Source organism: Oryzias melastigma, linkage group LG17, assembly GCF_002922805.2.
Source record: "Oryzias melastigma strain HK-1 linkage group LG17, ASM292280v2, whole genome shotgun sequence".
Lineage (NCBI taxonomy): Eukaryota > Metazoa > Chordata > Actinopteri > Beloniformes > Adrianichthyidae > Oryzias > Oryzias melastigma.
In genome coordinates this window covers 13959838-13972425 of record NC_050528.1, presented here as the reverse complement: position 1 = coordinate 13972425, position 12588 = coordinate 13959838, and the positions used below count along the sequence as shown (strand labels likewise).

The 12588-nt window shown below is 40.6% G+C and overlaps 1 protein-coding gene across 5 annotated transcripts; it reads right to left on the bottom strand.

The window, feature by feature from the left end:
- Nucleotides 1-458: 458 nt before the first annotated feature.
- Nucleotides 459-11896, bottom strand: slc39a6 (solute carrier family 39 member 6). Of its 5 annotated transcripts, XM_024268692.1 has the most exons (13): nucleotides 11880-11896; nucleotides 11336-11465; nucleotides 9157-9322; nucleotides 8046-8640; nucleotides 7674-7830; nucleotides 6704-6808; nucleotides 6162-6331; nucleotides 5794-5991; nucleotides 5158-5239; nucleotides 3529-3936; nucleotides 3199-3279; nucleotides 2131-2321; nucleotides 459-1751 (listed from the first exon to the last, which is right to left on the bottom strand). In XM_024268692.1, the coding sequence occupies exons 3-13, from the start codon at nucleotides 9306-9308 to the stop codon at nucleotides 1599-1601; spliced, it is 2292 nt and encodes a 763-aa protein (XP_024124460.1). In that variant the 5' UTR covers nucleotides 9309-9322; nucleotides 11336-11465; nucleotides 11880-11896; the 3' UTR covers nucleotides 459-1598. The 5 variants fall into 5 exon arrangements, with proteins under 5 accessions (XP_024124460.1, XP_024124462.1, XP_024124461.1 ...); XM_024268694.2 differs by lacking the exon at nucleotides 11880-11896 and having other exon boundaries at nucleotides 9157-9325; nucleotides 11332-11661; XM_024268693.2 differs by lacking the exon at nucleotides 11880-11896 and having other exon boundaries at nucleotides 11336-11661.
- Nucleotides 11897-12588: the final 692 nt, after the last annotated feature.

The window sequence follows — 12588 nt, the reverse complement described above, 5'->3', positions numbered from 1 at the left end:
ATTGTATTTTTTGCCATAAATGTGAATACATAAATAAATAAATGTGTATTGCGTGAATTACAAATCAAGAATTATGCAGGCACAAATGAGGGTGAGTCTATTTCTCTCCATAAAAACAAACCCCTTAGAAAGAAGAAAAAAATCGTATCTATTACCGTACCTTTTTCTTACCTTACTTATTCGTAGTGGTACATTTTCTTCAGATAAGAACAAAAAAATCTGCTAATGAGGAAGAAAAAAGTTTTAGCGAGATCTTATTTACAAAACAATTCTCGTCACTAAGAAATGTTTTCTCCAACTAAGATTATTTCACAATAGAAAAACGTTCTTCTTGCAAGACCAAAAATGATCAGCTTTTATAAGTGTTTTAATATTATTAAGATTCAGTTTTGCCATGTGAACGTCTCAGCTAACAGCTGAAATCCAGTTTGTTCTTCCAACATCCACAAACGACAGAGTCCATGAACTTCTCTTTAATGAACTCGTTTGGAGTCAGACATGAAAAAGTTTCTTCTCTTTAGCAGCACAGAAACAGCAGACGTCATGACGAAACAGCACAGAGACACAAAGATGATTGGACGTCATGGCGGCTCCACAGTTTGAACACGTAACAGACACAAAGCTTCAGTCGGTGGAGAACCTCCACTCCCAACAGCTGCTCTAACACTGAAACTCACAGTAAAGACATCAGTGATGATTGATCCTCATGAAACAGAGAAGCTGCAGAGTTGATAAATGACAGCAGCAGATGTGATTGTTCAGTTTGGAAAGTTCACATTTAAACTCATTACACTCAAAAATAAACAAAATGATTTGTCTTAGTGCACGTTTCAGCTGTTTTCTCCTAACAGGTGAAACATTTTTACACTTAAAACCCATTTCCATCATAGTGAAGTGACCTGTGAAGTCTTTGCTTCTCATATTGAAAGAAATACGTTTGCATCAACAGACCCGAACGAAAACATTTAAACCAACTTTAGCAGGAAACAAACAACTTTCAGAGTAAAAGCATGTCTGCAGGCAGGAAACCAAGAATCGTTTCAGGAAAACACGAGGCCTGTAACGTTTGGATGAACATTCCTGTTCATTTTTGAGGTAAAACTGGGAAAAGAGAACCATTTGAATAGATTGTTTCAGGCAAAAGATGGACGTTTGGATATAAATACTTCTGAACCTCCAGCAGAGATTTATGTCGTTCAAGCATTCAAACAGCATGGAAATATTGGGAAACCTCTCTGAAATAAAAAAAAACATCAAAAAAATCTTCATTTCGTGAACTAAATACTTCATTTTTGTGTCAGCTGGAATGGATTCTGAAATGATCCTCTACAACAGCTCTTCTAAACTGAAAACGTCAGCTGAAATAAAAATAAAAAATGTAAATTTGAAGCAGTTTTTCTATTTGCAGCAGTCTAAACCTCTCAACTAAAACCTTTTCTAACCTAAACTTTTCTAACTGAGATCAAGCAGCAGCCTCTGGTCCCCACATGTAACATGCTTCCATCAGCTGCCCCACTTCCTCCCCCCTCAGTCCCTTCAGAGATGAAACACACCAAACACAGACACTGGAATGCATGCAGACGCAGACCGGCGCTCCCTCAGTCTCCCAGGTCCAGCTGGATCCTGTGTTCAAACACAGCAATGAGCAGCATGATGCAGAAGCCCAGCAGGATGCCGGCGTTCTGCAGCAGGAAGAAGCCCCAGTGGCTGAAGCCGTGGTCGCTGGCGTCGTTGTGCAGCATCTCAGGGACCTGCAGGGAAAGAAAGAGATTTGAAGGAAAAAGCCTCATTTGCACAAAAAATGTAAGCAGTAATGTGTTTTTGGTTTCATGATGTCACGATCTAATTTACATAATTTGGTTTAAAAAAATTGTAGCTGCCAATGAAACTATAGGTAGAATATAATGTTGAGACAAACACAGTCATCTTCAGTCTCCATAATTGGTCAATCAAGGCAACTTTACATGTTTTTTATTTATTTCTCATTATTATTAATGGCAAAAAGAGACTAAACTGCAGTCTTTTATAAATATGAGTTTTTCTTGCACATTGTTTTTGGTGTAAGGAAGCACTGCTGTCTGTGAAAACTCCTGGTGTTCTGATTGGCTGACAGCTGGAGGCGGGACTCACCATGTCCACCAGCGCCACGTACATGAAGAGGCCGGCCGTCAGGGCAAAGATCCACATGCAGATGTTCTCTGCGTAGTGTCCGATCACGATGCCGGTGACCATGCCCAGATAGGCCATCATGGCCGACAGCATGTTGTAAAGAATAGCCTGACGCACCGTCATGCCAGCCTTTAGAAGAACAGCAAAGTCACCTGGGAAAAAAAAAAAGGCACACAGTCCAATCACACAGGAGAAAAGAACAGGTGCAAGAGTGAACAGACTGTTTCTCTCACACCTCTATTCTGATATATAAAAGACTTGGTGTCATAGAATTTCTACGAGGGAGTATTAGGGCCACCAAAAAAAAAAAAAAAGTAATATTATGACCTTTTTCTCGTAAATTTACGACTTTAAATCTTGTATATTTATGAGATTTAAAGTCGTAAATTTAGCCCATGACTTTTAAAGTCATAAATATACGACTTTATTCTCGTAATTTAGCAGTTATGTCTTTTTTCTTGTAGATTTACGAGATTTAAAGTCGAAATTTTAAATATATTTTTTTTCTTTGTAAAGTGACCCTAATACTCCGTTGTAAATTTCAGCCAGGAACAAACAATTATTAATTTATCCTCCATGATGCATTTTCAAACAGTTGGCCCTTCCATGAATTAAGACTGCCACCATCAATATGTTACCTTCAAATCTGAGTCCCTGATTGGTTAAACTTCAACTGGTTTTACTTTCACTGCGAGTTCAAAGCTCATATGTTTTGTAGTCTTGAAAGTGTGTGTAGTGACGCATGAACGCAAGAGTTTTGAGTTTCTATCCGTCAAATAAAATCTTCCTCCTCTAGTATTGGTTTGTCAACATCTCTCTCCTTTGAGATTTCTCCTCCATGAAGTCATTTTCTTAGAGAAAAAACTTCAGGTAACTTTAATTAAAACTGCAAAAGTAACCACCTCCTGCTGCCGTCTGGAGTCAGAATGATGTAAAAAACCAAAACATGTTCCTGGTGAAGATGGAATACACGTATGACATCATGGTTACGTGGATGAGTTGCATGAAAAGACCGTCGGGTTCTCTTACCCAGCTCATGCGGCAGCTCGTGACAGAAAACAGCCACGGAGGTGCTGAGGCCGCTGGACAGACCCTCAGTGAAGGCAGCACCTGCAGGAGAAGAAAGACCCGATCCTCAGGCTGATATTCATTCACAAAAATAATGACATTATTATGGGATTCTAGAGACACTTCAAAGGAGCGAGGCTTTAGGATTCACGGTGAGAAGAAAAGAATAAACTTTCTAATCTTATTTTTACTAAACTGTCACTGCTTTCTTAAGACCCACACCAGAGGCGAGTGTGGCTCCTTCAAAGTAAAAGCATGTTTAAGCCTGTGTGTCTTCAGTCAAAACCTCACCGATGGCGAGGCCGTCGCTGAAGTTATGAAGCCCGTCCCCCATGATGACCATCCAGGCCAGCGTGGCCACGCCCGCCTTCTGGAAGTGCTGCTCGGAGTAGGAGTGGGAGTGGCTGTGCGGGTGGTGGTTCTGGGAGTGGTGGTGGTGCAGGATGTGGTGGTAGTCGTGGTGGTGGTGGTGCATGCTGTCGGCCTGGCCCACCGTGTCATGGAAGTGGGAGTGGCACTTGTTCTCGCAGTCCTCCGCCGTGTAAGCGGCGGCGGCGCCGCCAGACCGGGTGTAACTCTGCGGCGAGACCACGGAAACCTGCGGCGCCAGCATCACCTGCTCCTCCTCTGACACGCCGCTAACGCTGTGCAGGCCACTTGAGTGTTCGCCAAAAGTGCCGGCGCCGTTTGATTCCACGTCTGCAGAAGAAAAACAACCGTTCAAAACATCTGGAGAAGCAGAAGCACGCTATTAGACCAAAACCAACTTAGAGGAGAAGCTGATCATTCTGGTCCTCAACTTTATGATGTTTGTCTTATTTAAATCAAGACAATAATAAAAACATCCTCAACTTTTATTGTTTTTCCCTCTTTGGACTAAAGTCATCAAAATGGGTCACAGAGACAGAAGTAGAGCTCAAAAGCAGCCGTCATTCCGATACAGCTCCTGCAGTAGATGCTGAACCTCACGGTACTGAGAGAGTCTGAATGATCTCGTGAACCCAAACATGGAGACATAATTACTGATGCGTTTGTAAATCTCCTCAAAATAAATAAACCTGATCTCTTAACATCATCCGTGTCTTCCATACATTGTAAATGAGACGTACAATAATGCTTCCATGTAGCAAAGAGGCTAAAAACGTTTGACTGTAGCTCCTCCCACACGCGTCAGGAGTATCAAGTTTCCAAACACATTTTTGGACAGGCGTTGAGACGCAAATCTGACGTGCGTCGAAAGAAATTAAGTGGTTGCAAATTTGGCAGGTGAATCCCATTTGTTGTGCACAAAGCATTCCGTTTAAATCTTCCGCTTGTTGTGACAGAAAAAAAATCCTAGATTTTGACAGAGTATGGAACAAACTGTGACCGGATTAGACAGCCTGGATGCAGAGTGGATGAGTTTTGTCCAATTTTTGTTTCAGGAAGGTTCACCATAAACAGGACAACCATCTATTTCTCATACTCATCTCAGAAATGTTCTATTTATGTGAAAGTCATAAACCCAAAACGCCTCAAACTGCAAGTTTTTAGCAAATTCAGCAGGTGAAAAAGTGGCAGCAGATGCATTTTTTACTCGCCGAATGGTGGACACACAGAGATTTTTAAAAAATTAAAATTTTACAGCCACCGGATGATTTTTCTCTAAAAGTTGACATTGGTCATGTTTTTAAAAATGTGTATATTGAGTAAATTATTAGTGTCCGGAGACATTTACCGGCATTTGCCGACTGGCAATCCTGATGCCAACACCGGATTTCCTATAAGTGTAATTCACGCCTGACTGACTAACGCCGTTAGTCAGAGGAATGGCAATAAATCTGGAAGATTCTGCTGATGCCTCCTCATCACGCAGTGGCAGTTGTATTTGTGACCATAGCATTCGACGGCTAAGTCTCCTGAAGCTCCTCCCATCCTCACCTTCACTTGGCTTCAGGTCGGTCTCCAGAGCCGGCTGCTTCTCTGGATCCGATTTGTCGCTCTGATCCCACTTCTTCTGGACCTTTAATCATCCAAAACAATAACACAGAATCTGATGTAAATTCTCATTTACTGAACTGCAATGGAGTTTGTTTTGTCTGCTGAGGGCCCTTCCTTATCAAATTATCAATATTTTGTTGCATCATCAACATCTGAAACTATAACTTAAACCAAATTAAAGACCGGGCTGAGGGTGGAGCAGCTTTGGGAAATGAAACATAGACGGTTTAAACTTTTTAACTCACTTGTTAATGTTGGCAAGTTAAAAAAAACAGGGAAGCAAAAATTTAATTGCATCTTTTTAGTCTGATCCTGATTGATTAATTATTTTGAAAAATGACAAAAACAATGTTTGCATTTTTAACAAATTAGGTTTGACTTTAGTTAGGTTTAAATCAACCAGGATATATAGACAAAGCTAATTTTAGAGAGGAAATGTGAGAAAAAATAAACAATGAAGTGAATTAAATCCTAATCAGAATCAAACCAGGACCCAGGTTTTCTAAAACTGTCTCACATGTGTTGCTGTGATGGTTCAGTTATCAGTAATCCATATTTTGGAAGCCAAACTCTGACCTTCTGCTTCTTCTCTTTGTACATTTTTCCCAGCGTGAGGAAGTGTTCGATGAGAAACATGACATAGACTCCTCCCAGAGCGGTCAGGCCCTTCCACACTCCGTCCAGGTTCTCCTCCTCCTCCTCCTCATGGAGGTGATGGGGGTGTTCCGTGTTCAAACCCACCTCCTGGTGGTGGTGAGAGTGTCCTGCCTGAGACTGACGGGAGAATGGAAACATTCTGTGGGTTAAGCCATTCTGAAGTTTATAAGTCGTTGTGAAGTTTTGGAACAAAAAGTGGAGATGATGTTTAGACTTCAAACCTCCAGCTTGGTTGACATTCAAATCTTTTGCTCCATAAAACCATGGCTGAGTGATATGGGACTCACGTGGGGGATGAGGTGCAGGAAGGCGTCACCGCTCAGCGTGCCCACAGCCAGCGCCACCAGGAAGCTGAGCAGGAACTTGAAGAAGACTCTGTTCATGAGAGGGATTAGGACCACGCCAAGCAGAGACAGCAGGCTGATGATGGTGATGGAGATGAAGCCGCCGGTCCACGCTGAAGAACACACAACAAACAGAAAACTTTACACTGCAACCCAACAGCTGAAAGTGAAAGCTTTTCAAAATAAAAGCTAGAAATAGATTCACTATTGATCTTAATTTAAAAAAAAATCATCTTTAAAAAGTGTGTGTTAACGTTTCTCATTGTAAATCTCCACATATCAAAACAGAGTTTCTTTTCGTAATTTTTGAGATTATGAATAGATCTGCAGTCTGCCACCGATTCAGAGTTTTCACAAAATGATCCACATTTGAAACTCAAAGATCTTTTTAAATTTTTCAACACAATCATGTTAGAGCAAACCTGAACAGCCTCCTGACCCTCCAACAGAAAAGCTTTCAGAGATCCAGAGGAACCGGGTCTCACCAATAGTGATGTTTTTCACGTTGTCTCCTCCTGTACGCTCATGGCTTTGGTCGGACTGGTTATGGTTTCCATGGTGACCATGTGCATGTTTGTGATGTTGATGGTCTGGAAGCATAGGAAAAATATTAAATTACTCCAGGGAGTCAGCTACAGAAGATTTACTTTTAAAATAAACTCAAGCTGTGATTAAGGTGGAAATTTATTTTGTAGAAAGAGACAGAAGGGGAAAATTTGGGGTGGGTGGGCGAGAGAAAACAATAGCAAAATAAAACTGTATGAGGCTTTATCAATATCATCAGTAAATAACAATGTAAAACAATGCTGGTTCTAGCTTAGATATTGCTTAAACTCCACAGCATTTATGAATAGATGAAAAGGCACAAACATGTCTGACTTTTTACATAAAAGAAATATTTGCAGAGAAATTATTACTGACTTTTCCTGTAAACCAATATAAATAAAAAGCTGTATTCCTAAATTTATGTTTATAGCAGTGGTAAATAATAAAACAGTCAGTTAAATTTGGTTTATCTTATTTCATCTAAATATGTTTAACCTTTTTTAAGGAAGCATTCTCAATTCATCTGAGATAAATCAGGTCCAGGGGACTGCTTTATCACGGACTACTTCTTTAGACACGAATGAATGAGAATCTACACAGACATTCATGACTACTGTGTAATCTGTTTTATAAAAATAATTAAATTCATCTAGAGGACATTAAGGAAGAAGATTAGAAAAATACATTCTGATGAAGTTTTTCTGGCTCTAAAACTCACTCCCTGTCTGAGGGCATCCCTGCAGTAAATCCAGATGCTCAAACATGCAGTCAGTGTTTATTTTACAATATTTACGGTCCTTTACTTGAACCCAAGTTTACCTTCAAGTTAAAGGTTAGAGCAAAACAGAAATAAATGAGCTTATAATCAGTCACTGAAGCTCAGAAATGAGAAAATACAATCACACACACCTTGGTTTTCATGTCGGGGGTCATCTTTGTGCCAGATGCAGGCTCCACTGTCCATCTGGTTGAGGAGGGCAGGACAAAGGTAACTGAAGTCCCCAAGAGTTACACCCACTTCTAGGGACATCCCGTGGTAGGAGAGGATGCTGGAGGCGTTCAGGCACTGCAGGGATGAAAAAGAAATCAGAAATAGCAAAACTCAGTTTCTTCAGTGCTGAAAGTAAAACACAGTCTGTTGTTTTAAGTTTGTTTTGTGATTATTTTCTCATCTTTTTCTCATGGTTTCAGAGCAAATAAAGTAAATAAACTGAATCCTCAAAGGTTTTAACTTTGTGAAATTCAGTTTAGGCATAAATATATCAGACACCAGAGTCGTACCTCTGTGCTATCCGTGCTGCCGTTGTGGAGATGTTCCTGGCTCCTGTGCCTGTGATCGTGGTTGTGATCCTGATCATGGTTGTGATCGTGATCATGATCATGGTGATTGCCATGATCGTGGTGATCATGGTGATTGTCGTGATCGTTCTCATGCTTATGGGTATGAACCCGCTCATGGGTGTGAACATCACTCCTGGTGCCTGTAACAGTCGATGCACCTCCCTCCGTCACCAGTGAGACGGTGGTGACAGCCACAGTTTGCTCTGCAGCAGGGAGCTGTGGTTCGTGGCGTTTCTCCCGGGCGCTGTGTCCCTGCAAGGTTCTAGCTCCAGCCTCTGTGGGTTTGATGTCAGAGATTTCCGAGGACTTGCTGGATTGCTGATGACCCTCGTGATTGTGCTTCTCATGAGAATCGTTGTCATGGTGATGATGGTGATGTTTTTCGTTGTCATGGTGATGATGGTGGTGCTTTTCATGGTCGTGGTGGCCCGGGACCTCACGGTGTTGGACCATGACGCTCCGGATGCGATCGAGCCCGACGCTTTTCAGGAGGCGGTGCAACCCGGCCAGAGAGATGGTGCCGTTTTCCCCATACCTGAGTTTTCAAAAAAATCACAAAAAAGCATTTTCAAGTTGTTTTACCAATCGTATTAAGGAAGAAAAACTAAAAAAAGATCAAATGACTTTGCAAACATTAAAATGGTAATCAGCTGTTGCAGAAAGAACCTGGAGTCACACCTCCAGCTTTCACACAAAGAATCCAGTCAGAACAAAAACAGTTTTTAAAAAACAAAAGTAGATTCACTCACAGATATGAAAGAAATTTATCTAACATGTCAGGGAATTTAAAATATCCAAATGTAAGCTAAATTAAAGGATTTTGCTGTTTTAGACATATAATATTAGGTTTCCAAAAAGTTTGGACTTGAACACTAAATTCAATTCACAAAGATCATTCTTCTTCAGAGTTTACATTTTTTTACATTCAAAAAAGCGATTTCTTCTTCTTTACAAATGCATCACACAGTTTAAATATATATTAATTCAAAGTCCCCAAACTGCAAAGCTTATTTTCTGCTTTTCTCAAAGCCCAGTGCATGGCAGGACGCACCTCTGGAACAGCGCCTCCAGGTGATGTCTTTGGCTCTGCTCAGCTTTCTGCGGGTCAATCACCGATGACAGGAAGTGATGGCCGCACTCTGAAGAGGCGGAAATGTTGCCAACGGTGAAGAGTAGCACTGCGGCAGTGACAGCTGCTCTCATTTTCTTTGTTGTTTCTGCAAAGAAAAAAAAAGGTGAATTATGTTCACCGTAGCTTTGTTTTCATCTCTGTGTGAAACACTGATCTGTCAGACTTCACTCCTCGTGACGCTTAAAGAGCAGCCTGGTTTCTACATTTACCAGCAGTTTTAGTCACACAAATAATAATTTAAAACTCCCAACAAGATGACTCTGTTTTTAGCCTCATGTCTGGAACCTTTTCAAAGTTGCTGCTTTGTAGAAAAGCAAACGGCAGCTTTTTTGTCCGCCTCAGATTGTAAAATACATGTTCAGGTAACATGTTGTTTGTTGCAGTTGCACTGATGGTCAAAGCTGCAACATCTAACAGTCGACATCCATAATCATGCAATCAACAACACCATCATGTTGCAGAAAAAAAGTACTTCATCAGGGAAATTAGGTGGAAACATTGGCATATGTGTATATTTGTAATGACTGTTGCTGTGTGTCTTCTCATTGCACCTCTTTCATATTATTTTTTTTGGCTGTGCAACACAACAGTGCAAAGACAGGAATAATCCACCCCACTGGGTGCATTGTGAACCAGCATCACGAGAGTGGGTAAAGATTTGGTCAGTTTGGCTGCGGAGGAAAAATAGTAACTTTTAGAACTTTAAATTATCCAAAAAATATAAAGGTAATACATATAAAATGTAATGTATATAGGCTGCACGGTGGCACAGTGGTTAGCGCTCTTGCCTCACAGCGGTTCGAATCCCGGCTGGGACCTTTCTGTGTGGAGTTTGCATGTTCTCCCCGTGCATGCGTGGGTTTTCACCGGGGACTCCTGCTTCCTCCCACTGTCCAAAAAACATGCTTCATAGGTTGATTGGTGACTCTGACTGGCGACCTGTCCAGGGTGTACCCCGCCTTCGCCCATCAGTAGCCGGGATAGGCTCCGGCACCCCCGCGACCCCGAAAGGGACACAGCGGTCAAGAAAATGGATGGATGGATGTAATGTATATATATATGATCCTTAAAATCATTTTCCACTGGGGGAAAAAAACTAATTTAAATATTGCCTTAAAGTGCATACAGAAGGATAAAGTTACTTTTTTAACATGTGCTGTCCAGCTAAACATGACCGGAAGTCTAGTCATTCAGTGATTTTATTTTGTAAGAAAAACCGGCAGTTTGCTGAGCAGACGACACTTTTGTTGAGATTTTAATACACGTGTAACTAACTTTTGGGGATTACAGCATTACACAATAGAAGACAGGATTATCACACACACACGTCATTTGTCTTCGGGTTTGCCAAATCAATTCAGGATTAGGATTACCACAAAAAATGGCTTCTGGGTCGGGAGTGAAAACTAATTAGGATGGAGAGTTAATAACAAGATAGGATCTGAAAAGGGTTTCCTGTGTTTGTGTCGTCAAAGCCAAATTTAAAAATACAGCTCAGTATATTAGTAGAAGAGATTATCACTCTATCGGATCACAAACAGCAGGAGAAAAAAATAAGTTGTGTATTTAATCAATGTTAAGCATTACGATTTAATCGTCACTTTTTGTTTTGTTCTTTATATCAGCCACTAGAGTTTATAATTAATATCAGAAAAGGTGAAAATCGGAACTCTGAAATAACAACAACACCGCTCACTTTATCAGGTAGAAACGCATTAGCTTCCAGCTAGCATCGGTGCTTTTCACGGCGGATGCTGACGACAACCAACATCCACCAGGTGGACGCGGCCCGGATCGGCACGATGTATATCCGCCGAACCACTGAATCACTCTTCGTAGTCCAGACAAAACATTCATTTCAGGCGGTACCAGCGACCACGTGCGTTTGATTCGAGACACACTCACACACTAAGGAGGTAAACAGTAACACGTTGGGGTTTGTGCGCTCCGCACCAGCCCGGTGCCGTGTGCACAAAGGCGGCAAAAACCCGGAACTGAACCCAGCCACAGCAGCGGTGGAGCCGAGTGGAGACATGGAAACTCACGCTCATAAAAAGGGAACAAATAAAGCTTTACAATCAAAATGAGACGTACTTACAGTGGTTTTAGGCTTCTATCTGTTCGTTTTTCAGGAGTGTCTCTGGGCCTGCTCACCACTGCTTCTGCTGCTAGCTTCTCCTATCCGGGAGCAGTGGCATGGTGCTTTCAATGACTCCCTGAAATCCGAGCTTTCCATAGACCAAACAGACGAGACTGACACGATTAGCATGCCGTAGTTTACTTTTTGGACTATTGGTGGAGGAACAACATCAAATAAATCTTATCTTGTCATGTATCTACTTTAAATGTATATTTTTCAAGTTATGCAAAACAGTCTCGTAAATAAAATATAAAAAAACAAACATTTGTTTATTGTGCAAAAAATATAAAAACTGAAAACAGGAGGGAAAAAATAATTAACGAGGCATTTTCTGTTCTCTAAAATACTTTTTTTCTTTTCTTCTTTTTTTGGTCGGATGCATTTTGTGGGGAAAAAAAAGTTTCTTTTTATCCATCAAGGTTAATCAAGGTTACTCAACGGTGAAATTAGTTTATTTGAATATACGAAATTAATTTTTATGAACAGAGAGAATGCTACCAACCTGTCAGGTGGGGGAGTTTGAGGTTCTTGAACGCATCTTTCCCATACAAAACATAGACACACCCACTAAAACTAAGGTTGATAAGGGCCAAAAAGTTTGTAAGTTTATTCCGTGTCTAAGTCTTTGAACCTCCCAAACTAAACAACATAAGAAATACTTTAAAATATCCGTTTGATGTTTTCTTAATACAGTTCTGCTGTAATTCTGGTTTTTGGTCTATTTTGTGTTCTTTGCTTACTACATTTTTATTATTTCTATTTTTGCATATTTATTTAAATGCATTAACATAGGGTAGACTATAAAGAAAGTATTAGATTGATTTGAGATCTTGGCTTCCCTGCATATGACAATAAACACTTTGAATATTGAAGTTTGATGTGTCTCTGAAACATCTCACTGACATCTGAACATCCAGGCTTTCAAATTGTGGTTGTAGTTTTCTCATCCAAATTAATCGATAAGGGAATCACATTTATATTCTTCAGTGAAGTTTGTGTTTAAGCAGTGTAGGAGATAGTTTGGTCAATATTTGAAACAATATGACTTTCTCACCAGATGTAGAATATCAAACCAGCCCTTTACCTTTGTTCCTGTGAGAGATGGTTCATTTCTCTTCGATTTGAAACTAACAGTTAAGATATCCTGTGAGGGTGCTCCAGTATTATTGGATCCTTACTCATCATTGGGGAATTTCCTCTACATAAAGAAA